Source organism: Peromyscus maniculatus, chromosome 7 (assembly GCF_049852395.1).
Source record: "Peromyscus maniculatus bairdii isolate BWxNUB_F1_BW_parent chromosome 7, HU_Pman_BW_mat_3.1, whole genome shotgun sequence".
NCBI classification, from domain to species: domain Eukaryota; kingdom Metazoa; phylum Chordata; class Mammalia; order Rodentia; family Cricetidae; genus Peromyscus; species Peromyscus maniculatus.
Genome location: NC_134858.1, coordinates 37079123 through 37095906, shown reverse-complemented (window position 1 = coordinate 37095906; position 16784 = coordinate 37079123). Strand labels below are relative to the sequence as shown.

Genomic DNA, 16784 nt, shown 5'->3' with positions numbered 1-16784 from the left:
TATGTGGGTGCTGGGGACCTGAACTCAGCTTCTCATGCTTGCCCCGAAAGCACTTGGTTGACTGAATCACCTCCCCAGCCCCATATTTTAAGCCTTTTCCGAAGTTAAACCAGAGAGGCGCCTGCAGCGGGTGACAAGGTTAATGCTGAGAAGTCGTAGCAACAAAGGCAAAAACATGTATTGTTAACAGTGTGGTCTACCGAGAGTGCTCTGGGGGCTTGGGCATCTGCTAAAATGCTCCTGTGGTAGTTCAGTGTTCTTCTGGGGCAATCAGCCGCCCATCTCCTCCAAGCTGACTCCTGAGTCAAGCTCCTGAGTGTTGCTGACGGTGGAACGAAGCTGGCACTGGGCTGGGACAGTTCCCTGGGCTTGTTTTGTGAAGAGGTCAGCCAGCAGGGCACAAGAATTCTGCAGCTGTCCTGGCTCCTGTGAGTCCTGCCCTCATGCCTCACTGGACAGATACTGGCCTCTGTGGTCTCCAGACTTCTTTTGGGGCTGTAGGCCAACCCTTCACTGGCCTCCTAGAAGTCACTGGAGCCCTGGATCTCTTGCTCTGGCCTCTGTCTCATTATTCTTCCTTATTTGGCTTGCCCGTAGGTTGTGCCCCCCCCCACCCCCATCCCAGCTGGTTGGTGAGCTACATCTGCTCTTAAGTACGAGATTTTCTTCATCTGTGATCTAGTGACCTCCATGGTGATATTACCTAGAAAACTGTCTTGCAGTGGTCACTGAGGGTTCTTGTTACTTCTGTGTCAAGTCCTCTGCTGTTTTGGACTCCGAGATGATCTTGCATCTTCTGTCTCGATCAACACAGCAAAATGAATGTCCAAGCTCTTTGGAGTCCCCCGTCCTTAACCAGAGATCAGATCTGTCCCCAGTTTAATCAGTGAGGTCATTCCTGAGGCCCACTTCTTGAGGTTCCATGTGGACACTGGGGTTCAATATCGTAGTTAGCTCAAGGCAAAAGGACAGAAAATTCAGGGGCAGAAGCCTTGGATTGAAACCCTTACTTTCTAGCTCATGCATAGTTTAATCTTAGACATGTCCTGCATCCCCCTAAAGTCTTTTTTTTTTTCTTAAAATGAAGACCAGCATATATATTTTTTTCACTTTTTAAAAATTAATGTTGGGTCAAGCATGACAGCACATACTTGACCCCCGACACTTGGGAGGCAGAGGTAGTGGGATCTAAAGTCTAAGGATATCCTTGGCTACCTAGAACCTTTAAGGTATTGTGTCTCAAAAAACAAGGTGGGGGAGGGTGGCGCTAGAGAGATTGCTTAGTGGTTAAGCACAACTACTGTTCTCGCAGAGGACCTGAGTTCGGTTCCCAGCACTTTCATTAGGTGGCTTCAAACTGCCTATAACTCCAGCTCCCGGGGAATCCAATGCCTCTGGCCTCCAAGGGCACCTGAACTCATATAAACAACTCCCCTCAACACGTACATAATTAAAAATAAGATAAACCTACTCTCCCCAAAGAAAGAAAGACAGAAAAGGAAAAACAAACCAAGACACTATATATTGTTTTAAAATACAACATATAATATGTTTATGGGTATTAATATTTCCATCCATGCAAATAGCATGTGTTAATCACAGACAGCCTCCCTTGGGCTGCTGAGATGGCTCAGACCCTTGCTGCCATGCTTGGTGACCTGAGTTCTATCCCTGGGATTCACTCCTGCAAGTCCACAAGTCTTCTGACCTCCACTTGTCTGCTACACAAAAGTGTTTTATGACTTATACAAAATCAATAAAAATATAATTTAAAAGATGATATGAGCCTGGAAAGAGGAATGTCTAAAGTTGCCTTATTGTTTGTTTGTTTGTTTGTTTGTTTGTTTGTTTTTCAAGACAGGGTCTCTCTATGTAGCTCTGGCTGTCCTGGAGCTCACTATGTAGACCAGGCTGGCCTTGAAGTCTGAGTCAAGATCCCCTCTGAGTGCTGTGATTATAGGCATGCATCACTACATCTGGCTTATTTGTTTGTTTTTAAAAGCTGCTTTGGAAGGTTATAGGGAATAGTCTGGGCATATTCATGTTTTGTGGTGGGCTAATGTCAGCTATCAAAAGTTGATTGTGCTTTTCATTTCCCAATACTGATTTCAGTGACATGAGAAACCAACCATGGTGGAAGTATTTACACTACAGAAATTAGCAGATGATTCAAATCAGTGGATCCAGTCTGGTTTGCAAACATTTATAAGTCGTTAAGGAAGTGAAAGGTCCCTCCCAATAGAGTGAGAATCAGTCATGTGCAGACCCGAGATTTGCCTCTTCAAAACCCTTCCCTGCAAAAAAAAAAAAAAAATCAAAACCAAATTGCCAAAACCAAAACCAAAACAGCAATAAAACACCCCATTCAGGCCATACTTGGGATCCCTTGGGTCAGAATCCAGGATGAGCCAGGAGATAGGAACCTATTTATGAAACAGTCTTGAGGTGATGCAGCCAGTGTGGCTGGTCCTTGGACTGGCGTGTTAGGGACACAGAAGAGAGGATGGGTGGAAAGGCAGATCAGAGGTAGGAGGAACTTAACAGTGACAGATTGGAGGTGACAGTGTTTCTGAGTTCCCTCGTTTGGACCACTGAGTTGATGGAAGAGGATGAAGGTGCCTGGCCTTAAGCAGGCTGCTATGAGCTGCTTAGGAGAAGGGATGGTGAAGGGCAGTGTTTTGTACATGTTGCTGGAGGAGCCCGGGAAGGCAGGTTTTGGTGACAGAACAGCCGGCTACCGGGAACCAGAGCTGGGGATATAGGGAGTGAGCAGTTGTATGTTTGGGCGAGACGGATAGACTGGATGCGTGATGTGGGAGGAGGAAGAGACGGGGAAGAACTCAGCTCTTCAGAAGCAGGTAGAAGATGAGGAACCATGGGGAGATCAAGCTAATAGCAAATTGTATATTGGTTATGACATTGGTTTCTGGAGGGAGGGCTTTCCAGTCGTTTATATTTCCGGAGCCTGACTGTAACCACACAAATGTTCTTGTCCAACAAGAGCGATTTGTTACTTCGGGTGTCATAGCAGAGAAACTCCTGTCAAAACTCAAGGGACCACCGTGGGTGGTTCAGTGGGCAAAGGTGCTTGCCACACAAGCCTGGAGACTTGAATTTGAATGTTGGGACCCATGTAAAGACAGAAGGAGAGAGTGAACTTCACACAGTTGTCTTTTGATCTGCACATGCATGTCACACACGCATGACCTCACATGTGTCATACACACCCCATGGCATGCACGCCCCCACACTGATCATAGACATGCCAAACACATACAATAATAACAATTTTTTAAAAGCTTAACAATTCAAAGATGTATTTAAATTCATGGTTCCAGAGGATTCAGCATATGGTAAATGGACTCTGTATTTCTGACCCAGAGTGAGGCTGAACAACTTGGCAGCAGGAGCATGTGGCAGACACTGTCCACATTGCCGTAGACCTGCCAAGAAGACAACAGGAAGTGATTAGGAACATACAGCCTCCAGGTACCTGCCTCTACCTGCTTCCTCTCTTTAAGTCTCTCTCTCTCTCTCTCTCTCTCTCTCTCTCTCTCTCTCTCTCTCTCTCTCTCTCTCTCTCTCTCTCTTTTGGTTTTTCCAGACAGGGTTTCTATGTGTAACTTTGGGCCTTTCCTGGAACTCACTTGGTAGCCTAGGCTGGCCTAGAACGAGTCTCTTGTCCTAAAGTACCCACAACCTCCCCAATTAGTGCAATGGCTGGTAACTTAGTGTTCAAAACATGAGGAACATCTCGTATGTTAACCACAGCACACAACAACCCAGGTTAGGTTTCTTTGCATTTTCTCAACCTGTTGTGTGAAGGCATGCTCTTTGATGCTGCCCTTGAGTTTCTAGATGGTAGTTAGGTATCCTTGACTAGAAACACAACATGTATGCAAATTAATTAGAACCAAATAACACTTAGTTAGGTGTGTCTTCCCGAACATGGCAGCTGGGGATACAGTCTAAGGATTTTTTTTTTTTCAAGACAGGGTTTCTCTGTGTAGCTTTGCTCCTTTTCTGGAACTCACTTGGTAGCCCAGGCTGGCCTCGAACTCACAGAGATCTGCCTGGCTTTGCCTCCTGAGTACTGGGATTAAAGGTGTGCGCCGCCGCCGCCGCCGCCCGGCCAGTCTAAGGATTTTTGATGTGGAGAAGCTAGGGTGTTGTAGCTAACAGACACACAGTGCTTGTGTGTTGTGTCATACTCCCGTAACAGGAACCGAATGGAAAAGCAGCTTGAACTCCTTTTTTACGTTAGGGAGCCGGGGGATCAGAGTCTCAGAGGAAGGTTGTGAGGTGTCTGTGCCCACCGTGGCTCCCGTTTGCTTCGGTTTTGAGCCGTTCGTTCCTGCCACATTTCTGCAGTGTCTTCCTCCCGTGACAGGACTTGTCCAGGTTTAGGGAAGCAAGGACTTTGCTGAAGCCAGGGAGGGAGCCCAGGATGTTAAGAGCAGGAAGGGGAGAGACATCTGTGGGGGCAAAAAGGTTTATGAGGCCCGCTGTCCAGAGGCTTGACCAATCCTCACAGACTTCAAGTTCTGAGAAAGGACTTGGTTGACCACATTACTTCCTGAGTGAAAGATTTACCTCTGAGTGACCTGGTTTATTTGCATTCACTCTTTCGAGAGAGTACCTAAGATTCACTGTGAAGCTAAGTAGTGACTGAGGCCAAAGTGGCAGCTAGGATGTTGGAAACCAGTGGGGGAAGCCATGTGCTGCTTCGGCTAAGAGCAGCTGGAGGGAGTCGGAGCTGAGACTAATTCACTTGCCCGGTTCTCAGAACCCATTCCAGGAATGTAATGGGGTAAGTATAATTCTTTTAATTGTGTGGGGCCAGAGGTCTAGAATTTTATTGTGGCTAAAAAGTTCTTTACTCTTCATTAAAAAATAACATAGAAAAAGGCATTGGGTAGAATAGTTATTGTTTCCCTGGCCATAGTGTAATTATCTGTGTTTGTGACAACCTAAGACTGGCATGGAGATTTGACACTCATAATTCTGTCAGAGAAGCTAACAGTAGGAGTCTCAGCCCACTGCCAACTTTTGCTCACAGTGGGCACTTGAAGAACCTCAGTCTTTCTTGCCCATCTTGGGATGAAAGCTGTTTTAAGCCTGAAATACAGCTCCTCACCTTTAATGACTGAAAGAGAAATCATGTCTCTGGGATGCGGGTAGGACAGAAGAGGGTTGGCATTAGGAGGTAGCTGGTGGTTTTGTTGTGATGCCCTTTTAATTTGGGGGGTGTGGTGGGGGCACACACATCTGTCTCGTTCTAGTTGGCATCTCCAGATCTCAGCGTCAGGGCTTCCATTCTTGAAGCAAAGGTCATGGATGACCCCTTCCATGTCCTGGAATGTTGACTGGGGTCCTTTCAACACTGGCATTTGGAAAATGTTGAGGAACAAGAAGGAAAGTACACAATCTGCTGATTTGAGAGCTCTCCAATCGCAGTCTTTTTTTGGACTGGCTAGTGGGATAAGAGCCCTTTAGAAGTGCAAGAGAGAAAAGTCACTCATTCACATCTTTGACATAATTGTGCACCTACTATGTGCTAGGCACTTGGAAAGGAAAGAAATTACAATTAAAATGGGACCTTTAATTTCAAATACTTTCTAGTTACAGGTAGAAAATCCAGTGAAGTGAAATTATTGTCATATAGGTTTGAGACAAGGTCTTGCTATATAGCCCTAGCTATCCTCAAACTGGATCTCTTCCTACCTCGGCCTCCCAAGTGCTGGAATTACCTATGTGTGACACCATGCTGGCAGCAAAGCAAATTACTCATTAGAATCCATCCAAGTGTGACAAATACGGAAAAGGTCATTTCATGCTGATGCATGCTAGAGTGTAGATGATAGCCATCAGGAAGACTTCCTTCCTGAAGACACTAATTTTGAATAATGGAGACAGAATCTACAGACATAGTATGTCTACTTAGTGCCAGGCTATCTCGGGGGTTTTAACTCCTATAACATCCCAATAATGCAGAAGTTACTTTATAATATGGAATGTCTTATGAGGGTTGAAACTGAGTGCCCTGAGCAGAAGAGTTAAGATTTTAATACAGGCCATATGGTGGTGGCAGCTGTCTTTAATCCCAGCACTTGGAAGGCAGAGGCAGGAGGATCTTTGTGAGTTCAGGCTAGCCTAGTCTACAAAGTGAATTCCAAGACAGCCAAGGCTACATAGAGAAAGCCCGTCCTGAACCTCCCCACCTAAAAACCAAATATCTGAATACAGGCAGTAAACACTAGAGTCTGAGTCTCAATCCTTAGGCCATTTATGCCCCAGGGCAGGGATTACTGGGTTTACTGGGTGAAAGAGAAGTAGAGAGAGGATATGACAGGCCAGAGAAGGAGTAGATTCAAAGGCAGACAAGAAGTATGGCCGAAGTGGAGCTAGCTGTAGATGAGGGAGCTCGGAAGTGAGATAACATCAGGCTGGGAGGCTTTTCTTGTTAAAATAAGAGTGTGGAAAAAAATAAAGAGTGTGAACTTTGCTCCAAAATTATGGGAAACCCCAAGGATGTGTGTGTGTGTGTGTGTGTGTGTGTGTGTGTGTGTGTGTGTGTGTGTGTGTGTGTGTATGTGTAAAAGCGTGCATGTGTGTGTGTGCTCCTCCTGGGCTTCTTGCAATCAAACCCAGAGCCCAGAGCACACTGTGCAAGCTCTCTAACCAGTGAACTATGTCTCTAGGCTGGCCCCATGATTTTAAGGCAGGGAGTGACCTGAAGTAACAGAATCACCCCGTCCGGGAGATCACTGTGTCATTGTGGAGGGTGGACTGGAGAGGGGCCCAGACTGGCAACAGGAAAGGCAGTTGGGAGCCCATTCAAGTAATCTGGGTGTGGAGCCATGAGAGAGGGATCTGAGCAGCCAGAGGAGGGACGAGTGGACAATGGGGATCTGGGAGACCGAAGGGAGTGGCGTCTGTCAGCCTTGGTGTAGAGCGAGGGGAGGCAGGTGTACTTCCAGTTTATGTGAGTCTCATAGTGAAGCCCAAAGAGAGGGAAAGGACACTGAAGTCAGAAATGGACCTGCTGCTCACCCTGAGAGTCCTGCTGGATGTTAGGAGCTCAGTACTGTACCATAATAAATACAAGCGTTGTGGCCATTTGTTGGATGTTTATTTACTGATTGCCAATCCTTTGGTTAAATGCTTATGTTAACCAGGTGACTCAGTCTTTGTAAGGAGTCTTATTAACTTACATCTGAACAGACAGGGGGATGGGAACAGAGAGAGGACTTAGGTTTGCTCCTCTGTGTTGCTCAGAACCCATTCATTCATTCGTTTGGGTTTTATGTTTGGTTTTGGCCAGAGTCTCACTTTTTAAAAGATTTATTTATTTTTGTTTTGTATGTCTGGGTATTTTGCCTGCACATATACCTCTGTACCACATGAGGTAGGCCAGAAGGAGGGTGTCAGATGCCCTGAAACTGGAGTTACAGATGGTTGTGAGCACCCTGTGGGTGCTGGGAATTGAACCTGGGTTCCCTGGAAGAGCATCCAGTGCTTTTAACAGCATCTCTCCAGCCCTAGTCAAGGCCTCACTGTTTAGCCCAGGCTGACCTAGAACACACGGCAATTCTTTTGCCTTAGCTTCCCGGGACGAGGGTTACAAGTGCAAGGTACCACAGCAGGCTCACTGCAGATGACTTTGTACTAGTCACGGCTGATTTGAGAATCTGATGAGAGCTATAACCTCTCTGGGGAATGTACAGTGCTGTTGTAACAACGTCAGAGGTCCCTGAAGGGTAGGTTCCCTGGTTGGAAGTAACCTGATAGCATGTTACCTCCTTCAGAGCAGGGACTTCTGGTGTTTTGTTTACCATTGACACCAGTGTCTGGATTCCAGAATGATGTTTACTATGTAGTTGATCCTTGATAATTTATTGAGGGAGTGAGTGGCTGAAAGAGTCCTGGGTAACACTTCAGGATCAACCAGAAGAGCTTATGAAACTCCCAAGAAAAACAGAAGAGCAGAAGTGTGGCAGAGGGAAGCCCCAGGAGTCACAGAAGTCAGGAAGGAGGCCCCTTCCAAACCCTGGGTCTCTCTCCATGTCAGGCCTGCTTGGGCAGTCCGATAGGATTAGGATTCTAGTTTGTCTGCTTTGGTGTTCGAGACAGGTCTCACTCTGTAGCCCAGGCTATAACTCAATATATAGCCCAGCTGGCCTTGAACTCATGATCTTCTTCAGCCTCTCCAAGTGCTGGGACCACAGCTGTATGTCACCACTTCTAGTTTGAAAGTAGGATTAACCATTGTCCCAGGGAGCAAAACCAGAGTGGTGGGTGTGGGTTCAGATTTCAATGGATTAACTCACGAATCCAGGGGTGGGTCCTCCCTCCTGCCCTACCCTGCCGTCATTGGGAAACTTTGAAAAAATACTCAGTACCTCAGCAGTAGAGTGCTTGCCTGGCATGTGTGGGCCCTGGGTTGGATGCCCCCAAATGACCGCCTAGATCAACAGCTTCCGACTTTGGCTTAGATAGGCGGCATGATAAAGCACCAGTTTATTATGTTTTGACAAAGATTTAACAGTCACTGGGCAGTGTGTTACCGGTGGCCATAAAGAAAAGGAAAAACAGGGCTGGGCGGTGGTGTCACAGGACTTTAATCCCAGCACTCGGGAGGCAGAGCCAAGTGGATCTCTGTGAGTTGGAGGCCAGCTTGGTCTACAGAGTGAGATCCAGGATAGGCACCAGAATTACACAGAAAAACCCTGTCTCGGGAAAAAAAAAAAAAAAAAAGAAGAAGAAAGAAAGAAGGAAGGAAGGAAGGAAGGAAGGAAGGAAGGAAGGAAGGAAGGAAGGAAGGAAGGAAGAAAGAAAAGGAAAAACAAAAGAGTGGAGGGAGACCTTCCCTCCAACCTTTTAAAACTCAAACATGGAAGCTGAGCACAGCAGTGTCTATACTCTCAAGATACTCAGGAGGTTGAGACTGAAGGAGCAGGGGTTTGAGGCCAGCCTGGGCTACACAGTGAGATTCTGTTTGGACAAAACAAAACACAGCTGTGTGATGGCCTCCACCTGGAACCCCAGCACTGGGGAGGTAGAGACTAGAGGATACTTGCAACTTGGAGGCTAGCCTGGGCTACATAGTTTAATCCCAGTCAGCCACCAGGCAGCTGCAGCACACGCCTTTAATCCCAACACTTGGGAGGCAGAGCCAGGCAGATGTCTGTGAGTTCAAGGCCAGCCTGGTCTACAGCGTGAGATCCAGGAAAGGCACCAAAACTACACAGAGAAACCCTGTCTTGAAAAACAAACAAACAAACAAACAAACAAACAAACAAACAAAAATTCCAGACAGCGTAGTCTACAGAACAACGCCAGGTCTCAAACAACAAGGCAAACCAGAACCAAAGGAAGCACAGACACAGGCTTGTTTAGAGGTGAAAGAAGTCTTCAACAGCAAAGCGCTTGTGGGTTTGGATGAGTGAGGAAAATATTGAGCTGCATTCTGAACCCCAAAGTCTTTCTCCAGCTACCGCTCTTGCGGCAGACTCCCACGGGAGCTAGCTGTGAAGCAGAAGTGAGCCTCCTCCGAGCCCTGTAGGCAGACTGGCAGTTCGCTCCCAGCCCGGGATTTTCTAAGTCCTCTCTGAGACTATCAGGTGTGTCGTGTAGGAAGCTGGCAGTCCTTCACAGTGTCCCAATCACATCTGTGTACTTACTTCTATTATTAGACTTTCCCAGACAAGCTTGCCAGGTGACAAACAGAAACCACCTTTCTTTATTCTCTGCTTCTCTGCTACCTCCTTTCTCCTTCTGAATGTGCCTTTCCTACTCAAACCGAAAGTGTAAACACTAGAGTCGATTTATCTTATTTTATTTTACCTTTGGGTTTTTCGAGACAGGGTTTCTCTGTGTAGTCCTGGCTGTCCTGGATCTTGCTCTGTAGACCAGGCTGGCCTCGAACTCACAGAGATCCGCCTGCCTCTGCCTCCCGAGTGCTGGGAATAAGGACGTGCACCGACACCACCACTCCATTTAAAGTTTATTTTATATTTGGAAATAATTCAGCATGGAAATTCGGTTTTCTCTCTCAGTTTTGATGATGTGGCTCTATTTTTCAAGCCAGTGGCTCATGACATTTTTCTCATTCATCATTTTTCTTGGGGCTGAGTAAGATGACTCAATGGGTAAGTTAAGGTGCCTCCCACCAATGCTGAGGACCCGAGTTTAATCCCAGGGGCGCACATGGTAGAAGGACAGAACCGATTCCTATAAAATGTTCTCCGACTTCCACACATATGCTGTGACATGTGTATACCCTTCTACTCAAAAGAAAATAAAAAAGAATTTCAGCCAGGCGGTGGTGGTGCACGCCTTTAATCTCAGCACTCAGGAGGCAGAGCCAGGCAGATCTCTGTGAGTTCGAGGCCATTCTGGTCTACAGAGTGAGATCCAGGACAGGCACCAAAACTACACAGAGAAACCCTGTCTCGAAACAAAACAAAACAAAAAAGCATTTCCTTTGTGTGGCTATGACAGCTCAACAGTAGAGTGCTTGCCTAGCATGCTTGAGGCCCTAGGTTTAACACCCGGTACTGCAAAGACACCAACACATCAAAACCAAGAACAAACAACCAAAGCCTTAAGAATCTCCTCCGTTCCTACCCTGTGGTTCCTTGGCAGTTTCAAAGTATCTCTCAGGCAAGCTACCTGTGGCTATTTGGAACAATTGGTTGTTCACCACCTGCCACGATCTCTACCATTTCTAAACCTCATTTCACTCTTTTAGGCCACATGTTTTTACGTACATCTGACCTTTGGGGGGGGGGTAGTAAATCTCCCCCTCCCCCATGGTTAAGTGGCAGAGTCAAGACTAGAACTTGAGTCTCTGTGATTTAGGGCATGATGATCGGATTCCTTGCAATTTAATCCCCAGCTCTATAAATTGAGGATTAGTGACTAAACACAGTAAGTCTCCATTTCTTGAGGAATTAGGCTAAGAGAGGATTAAGTGAGCCGGCCCGGGGTTATAAGGCCAATAAGAAGTAAAGCCAGGGAAAACCCAGTTCATCTGTTCCTACCACATCCACAGCCTGAGAGAATTTATTTCTCCTTGTTTATTAATCAAAGACAGCTGTAACTGTCACTGGCTGTGTTTTGAAACTCCCAATTAGCATGAGATAATTGTTGCTAATGCAGCAGTCTGCAGAGTATTGCCAAAAGCAGAGGAATGGGCGCTTGGGTCTCTGCAGCCTTGGTGTGGGTGGCTCCCATCAAGCTTGGGGAAGAGTGAATTCCATCTTTCAAGTCTCATGGCAGCTTGAGTCCACCTAAGTCTCAAACCTCTCTCCCGGCTTGAGAGAGCAGTGCATCATTGATAGCCTGGGAGAGGAAGAGCTGATTGTGTTCAGGAAATGCCCTTTCAGAAAGGGGGCTGGGCAGGATGTGGTGGTACACGCCTGGAATCTGAGCTACTGGGGAAACTGAAGCTGGAGGAAAGTTCAAGCCTGGGACGCCATAGTGAGTTCAAGGTCAACCTGGGAAACTTAGTGAGACACTGTCTCGAAATAAAAGCAAAAGCAAGCTGATGTTTTGGTGGTAGAGCCCTTTTTTTTTTTTAAGCACATGAAAAACCCTGGGCTCTATCCCCAGTCCTGCAAAAATAAGATGCTAAATTAAATAAAAATAGCCAAAAGATGCTGGGTCCCATCTTCCCAGTCGTCGAACTGCGCCTTCAGAGGGCACAAGGGTACCTGCTTGTGGTTTGTGAAGTTAGCTTGCACTTTCTGCATGGGTCTGTTCCTTGGGGTCGGGAGGAGGATGGTAGTTCAGTGGAGTCAAGGGAATTTGTCCAGCATGCATTGCAAAGCTTCCCAACCAGGGCCTGCCTTCTGGAGCATGCTTTCTGAATTGCCATGGATTTTCCCCCAGCCCTTCCCGGTGTTGAGAGTAGTAATGGGACCATCTAGGGTAAACTTCTGCAGCAGTAGGCATGTGGGGAACAAAAACAGGGGTCTGCTGGCTCCCTCTGGGATGTTCAAGAATTGTGCGCGCGCACACGCTGTAGACAACTTTCCTTCCGCAGTATGAACTCTGGGATAGCACTCGGGTTGCAGGTCTCAGGGATTGGAGGCAAGCGTCTTTAGCCACTGAGCCATGTTGTTGGCCTTCAGTGAGTATTGATTAGTTTCTTGGAACAAATACACATTGTGAAGGCCACCAGTTGTTTTTATTTCCTGTAAACGGAACTTTCCAAACCATGGGAAGACCAGAAGGGGGCGCCCCAAAGTCGACTCATTCTGATGACTGTGGTGCTGGTGCGGTTGTGATTTGGGAAACAACAGTGCCATCTAGTGGGATAGCCAGCTAATAACAGGTCAAAATTACTTTTTCAGAAACTGGTATATTGATAATCATTTTGGTCTAGAATCTCTTATAATTAGCTTAATTTTAAGTTTTGGTTGCCAGAAGAAGGGTAGGGCGAGCAGGAAGTACCAGCTGTTATGGCCAAAGTAGATCAAAGCCAGCCTATTCCTCAGAGAGGCTGTGATGCTCATCATGGTCTTTTGGGTTAGTGGAGCCTGCTGACTATTATAAAGGGCATAAATCCTGAACTCCTCTCCAGCTTTTCCTGCCAAGTGCTTTCTGTGGAGTACACTAAGGCACCTCTCTTGAGGCTTGCCTCTGGATCTGTGTGACTTGGAATTTCTTCTCCAGCTTGTACCCCCACGTGGTACTTGACAAGAATATGAAATTACATGGATCAGCAACCCTGGAGCAAAATTCTATTAAAATAGTTTTAAGTATATTTACATGTATAGAATTCTACTATTTTGTTTGTTTGCTTGCTTGTGGTTTTTTTTGGGACAGGGCTTCTCTGTGTAGCCCTGGCTGTCCTGGAGTATGCAGTGTAGACCAGGTGGACCTCAGCACATGGATTAAAGGTGTGCGCCACCACACCCAGCTTCAGAACTCTGCTTTTGAATTGAGCTTTGTATTCCTCCAGCCCACAGAATAGGATGATCGATCAGGGATTTTTTTGTTGTTGTTGTTGTTTTTTGGTTTTTTGAGACAGGGTTTCTCTGTGTAGTTTTCCCTGATCGATGATTTTTGCCCCTTTCTTCTCTTACTCTTAGCCCTCCCTGGGGGCAGGACAGGGGACCTAGTAGGTGGTGCAGAACCCTTCAAGTCTCTGCCTTCTGGCAGTCTCCCTCCCTCAAACCTTACCAGCCCCACCCTTTCCTATCTGCACCAGCTCCTTGGGGGCTTGGGTGGGTTGAGGAAGATTGGATCGCTGTCCCATCAGAGATCTTAAACAACCAAGTTGGGAGCTGTCAGTGCTTGTTTACGGAGGCATACGTACCTAGAGACCTGGGTAGTAATAGATCAGGCTCTTCCTGCTCCAGTCTGGACAGCGCAGAGATGCCTCGGATGTCAGACAGTGACTTTCAGCCGGTTAGTGTCTTCTCAGCTCACACCCCCACCTTCACTCTGGAAGCACTGTCGCTACTTTCGCTTGATTTTGTAACCCCGTGTCTTTGTACAGCCCCAGGGTTGAGAAAGCAGGAGAAGTTTTAACGGTTCACATCCTGTGTCTTTCCTCAGCAGCCAGCAGAGCAGCCAACAGAGCAGCCACGACGATGATTCCAGCAGGTTCCTGAGTCCGAGAGTGCGCCAAGAAAGGTGAGTTCAAAGTCACGGCAGTGATGTGAGGCGCATGGAGAAAAATGGCTGAGAGTGGGGTGAAGCGCCTCCGTTGCTTCTGCTGTGTGTGAGCGCTCTGGGAAGTAGAAGAGGGGGTGCATTGTCCTTGGAGAATGGTTGCAAAGACGAGCTGTTGCCCCAGAAACCAGAGGGAGCAGCATTATTGCTGCTCCAGAAGGCAGGGGGCTGTCTTTCCAAGGGAGGAGCCAACTGCAGACCAAAAGCTCTAGGCAAACTTCGGGGTTTAGGATTTGAACCATGCATTCATTTGCTTTGTTTTGTTCTGTTTTGTGACAGGGTTTCTCTGTAGTCCTGGCTGTCCTGGAACTCGCTTTGTAGACCAGGCTGAGGCCCGAACTCACAGAGATCTGCCTGCCTCTGCCTTTCAAGTGATGGGATTAAAGGCGTGTGCCACCGTGCTGGCTGTAGGATTTGAGTCATACTTCACACGTTGAGTGTAGCATGACTCATATAGGGAAAAGGGATTTTGTTTCATTTTTGTCTGGGGTAAAGTATTTTGTACCTGAGGAATTCGTGTGTCCTGGGATGGGCACCTGTAGTCCCTGAAGGCTGAAGCTTTTGGAATGGAGCAGATTGTGTGTGGTGGGGGTTACTGGAGAAGAGGTCGATGTAGAGGGGAGGGGGGGCTGAATGTGGAGGCTCCTAGATGCTGGGTTGAGGAATTGAGAGTCTGTCGGTTCTGCACTAGGGATGTGAGGACTGGCCGGGATCTGTTTCATTAGTACTGTGAGTTTAGATAGTGGTTGATGGTCATGAGTTAAGTTTCTTTTTTATGTAAGTCAAAGAAAGGTGATTTGATGTGAAGTGCTGGACCTTGACCCCTGAGCTTCTAGCATGCTGAGCACACATTCTGAAATCACACCTGGAGAGAGCAGGGCAGCCGGTGGGGAACTGAAAGAAAGACTCAGCTGGCCCGCCGGAGGGGCTCTGGGTTTTGCTTATTTGGGGACAGCCTCTTGCTATGTAGCTTAGGCTGGCCCTAGCTTGAGATCCTCCTGACTCAGTTTCTTCAAGTACTAGGATTCTAGGGGTATGCCACTGTACTTGACTTGAGATATGTATTTCAAAGGAGAAAATCAATTGTGTGCTAGGAAAGATTCATTTACTTAAAAAGTTACATATAATTACATTATAGCTTATCTACACTGTGTGTGTTTATGTGTGTGTTTGTGTGTGTGTGTGTGTGTGTGTGTGTGTGTGTGTGTGTGTCCACATGGAGATTAGAGGAGACCATTTTCAGGAGTCTGTTCTACCTTGTGGGCTGTAGGGATTGAACTTGGGGGCTTGGCAGCTTATGACTATAAGCTAGCACTCTGGAGTCAGGCATAGGAAGATCCCCGAAAGCACAAAGCTAGCCTGGTCTACATAGCTGCAGGCCTGCCCAGGTTACATATGGAGACCCTGTTTCAAAAACAAACAAACAAACAAAACTTATTTATAAGTCTACTATTGACTAACTTGAAAGGATCTCCTATGAAAAAGAACATGGTGATTTTACTTTTCAGCTACAAAAGGCCAAAACATAACACAATCACATGGCTTCCCCCTCTCTTTTGAGACAAGATTTCCTTCGGCTCAGCCTGTCCTTGAACTCCTGACCCTTCTGCCTGAATCTCAAGTGCTAGGAATACAGGACTGCCCTACCACACTCTTCTTCAGATGGTCTTTGAAGGGGGTGTGCATAACTGAGATCTGTTGAATTTGAGCAGATCTAGTGTGTTATCACCAATCTTTTTCACAGAGATGTTAGAATCAAGAGAATGGTTTTGAGGCTCTATCATTCTAAGAGCTGACTGAGAGCTGGGAGTGGAGGTAGAGGCAGGCAGATCTCTGTGTTCAAGGCCAGCCTGGTCTACAAAGTGAGTTCCAGGATAGCCAGGGCTACACAAAAAGAAACCCTGTCTCAAAAACAAACCAACCAACCAGCCAACAAACAAACAGAAAAGAAGAGCTGGTTGACAGAAACTAGGGAAGACTAGGAAAGAGAATGTTTAGGGTAAGTCCGATAGCACTCAGTTTTGAGACAACGTCTGTCTCACTGTAGCTCTGGCTGGCCTTTGGGGTTGCTGGGTACACAGTTGCTGGCCGCCATTCCCAGGTTGACAGCACTTTATATATACAAAATCCTACAAAATAGAATTAGAGGGGCATAAATTGTAAATGAGAAGGATTCAGCCCAGGTTAGGAGGAACTTTGTTTGGTTTTTTGTTTTTTTTGAGACAGGCTATTTTGTGTAACAGCCCTGGAATTGTCCTAGAACTTGTAGGCCAGGCTGTCCTCAAATTCACAGAGATCTATTGTCTCTGCCTCCAGAGTATTGGGATTGAAGGCATGTGCCACCACAGCCCAGTTTAGGATGAACTTTGCATGGCAAACAGGTCTCACAAAGTAATGAACTTCCCCCTCACAGGAGAAGTCAAGGTAGTGTGTCAAAAGAGATTCTGTCCCAGGCCAGTGTGGCCAGGTCTCTCTAAATGTTATTTTTGTTTTTCAAAGTCTTTTAAATTCTGTCCCATTTCTCAGTTTTATGCCCCTCATTAGCCCAAATGAGTGGTTTGATTCAATCTAGATGGAGTCAGTATAAAGATGTGGGCCCCCAAAAAAGACTAATTAGTCAAAGGACTATAGCTAGAGTTTTTCTGGTCCTGCCTGGCTCACAGTCAGGACAAATCTCTCTCACCTGCCAGCCCCACAGCCACACATACCCAACCAAGTAAACACACAAAGACTTACATTATTTAAACTGTTTGGCCTAATGGCCCAGGCTTCTAGCTATCTAGTTCTTACATCTTAAATTAACCCATTTCTATAAATGTATACCTTGCCACATGGCTCGTGGCTTACTAGTATCTTACATGTTGGTACTCATGGCGGCAGCTGGCAGCATCTCTCTGCCTCAGCCTTCCACTTCCCAGAATTCTCTTCTCTGCTTGTCCCACCTATACTTCCTGCCTGGCTACTGGCCAATCAGCATTTTATTTATTCAGAGCGATATCCACAGCAAAGAACTTCATCAGTTTTGATCTGAGGATAGCTCTTTCGGTCCCCAGAGTAGCCTACACATCTCTCTATGGATGTCCAGATTTTTAGCATGT

At 46.6% G+C, this 16784-nt stretch overlaps 1 protein-coding gene across 1 annotated transcript in view; it reads left to right on the top strand.

The window, feature by feature from the left end:
* The window catches only part of Gramd1b (GRAM domain containing 1B), a 172742-nt gene that overhangs the window by 30885 nt on the left and 125073 nt on the right, over window positions 1–16784 (top strand). The window contains 1 exon segment of the mRNA XM_042280702.2: window positions 13570–13647. Coding sequence (XP_042136636.2) covers window positions 13570–13647 — 78 coding nt within the window.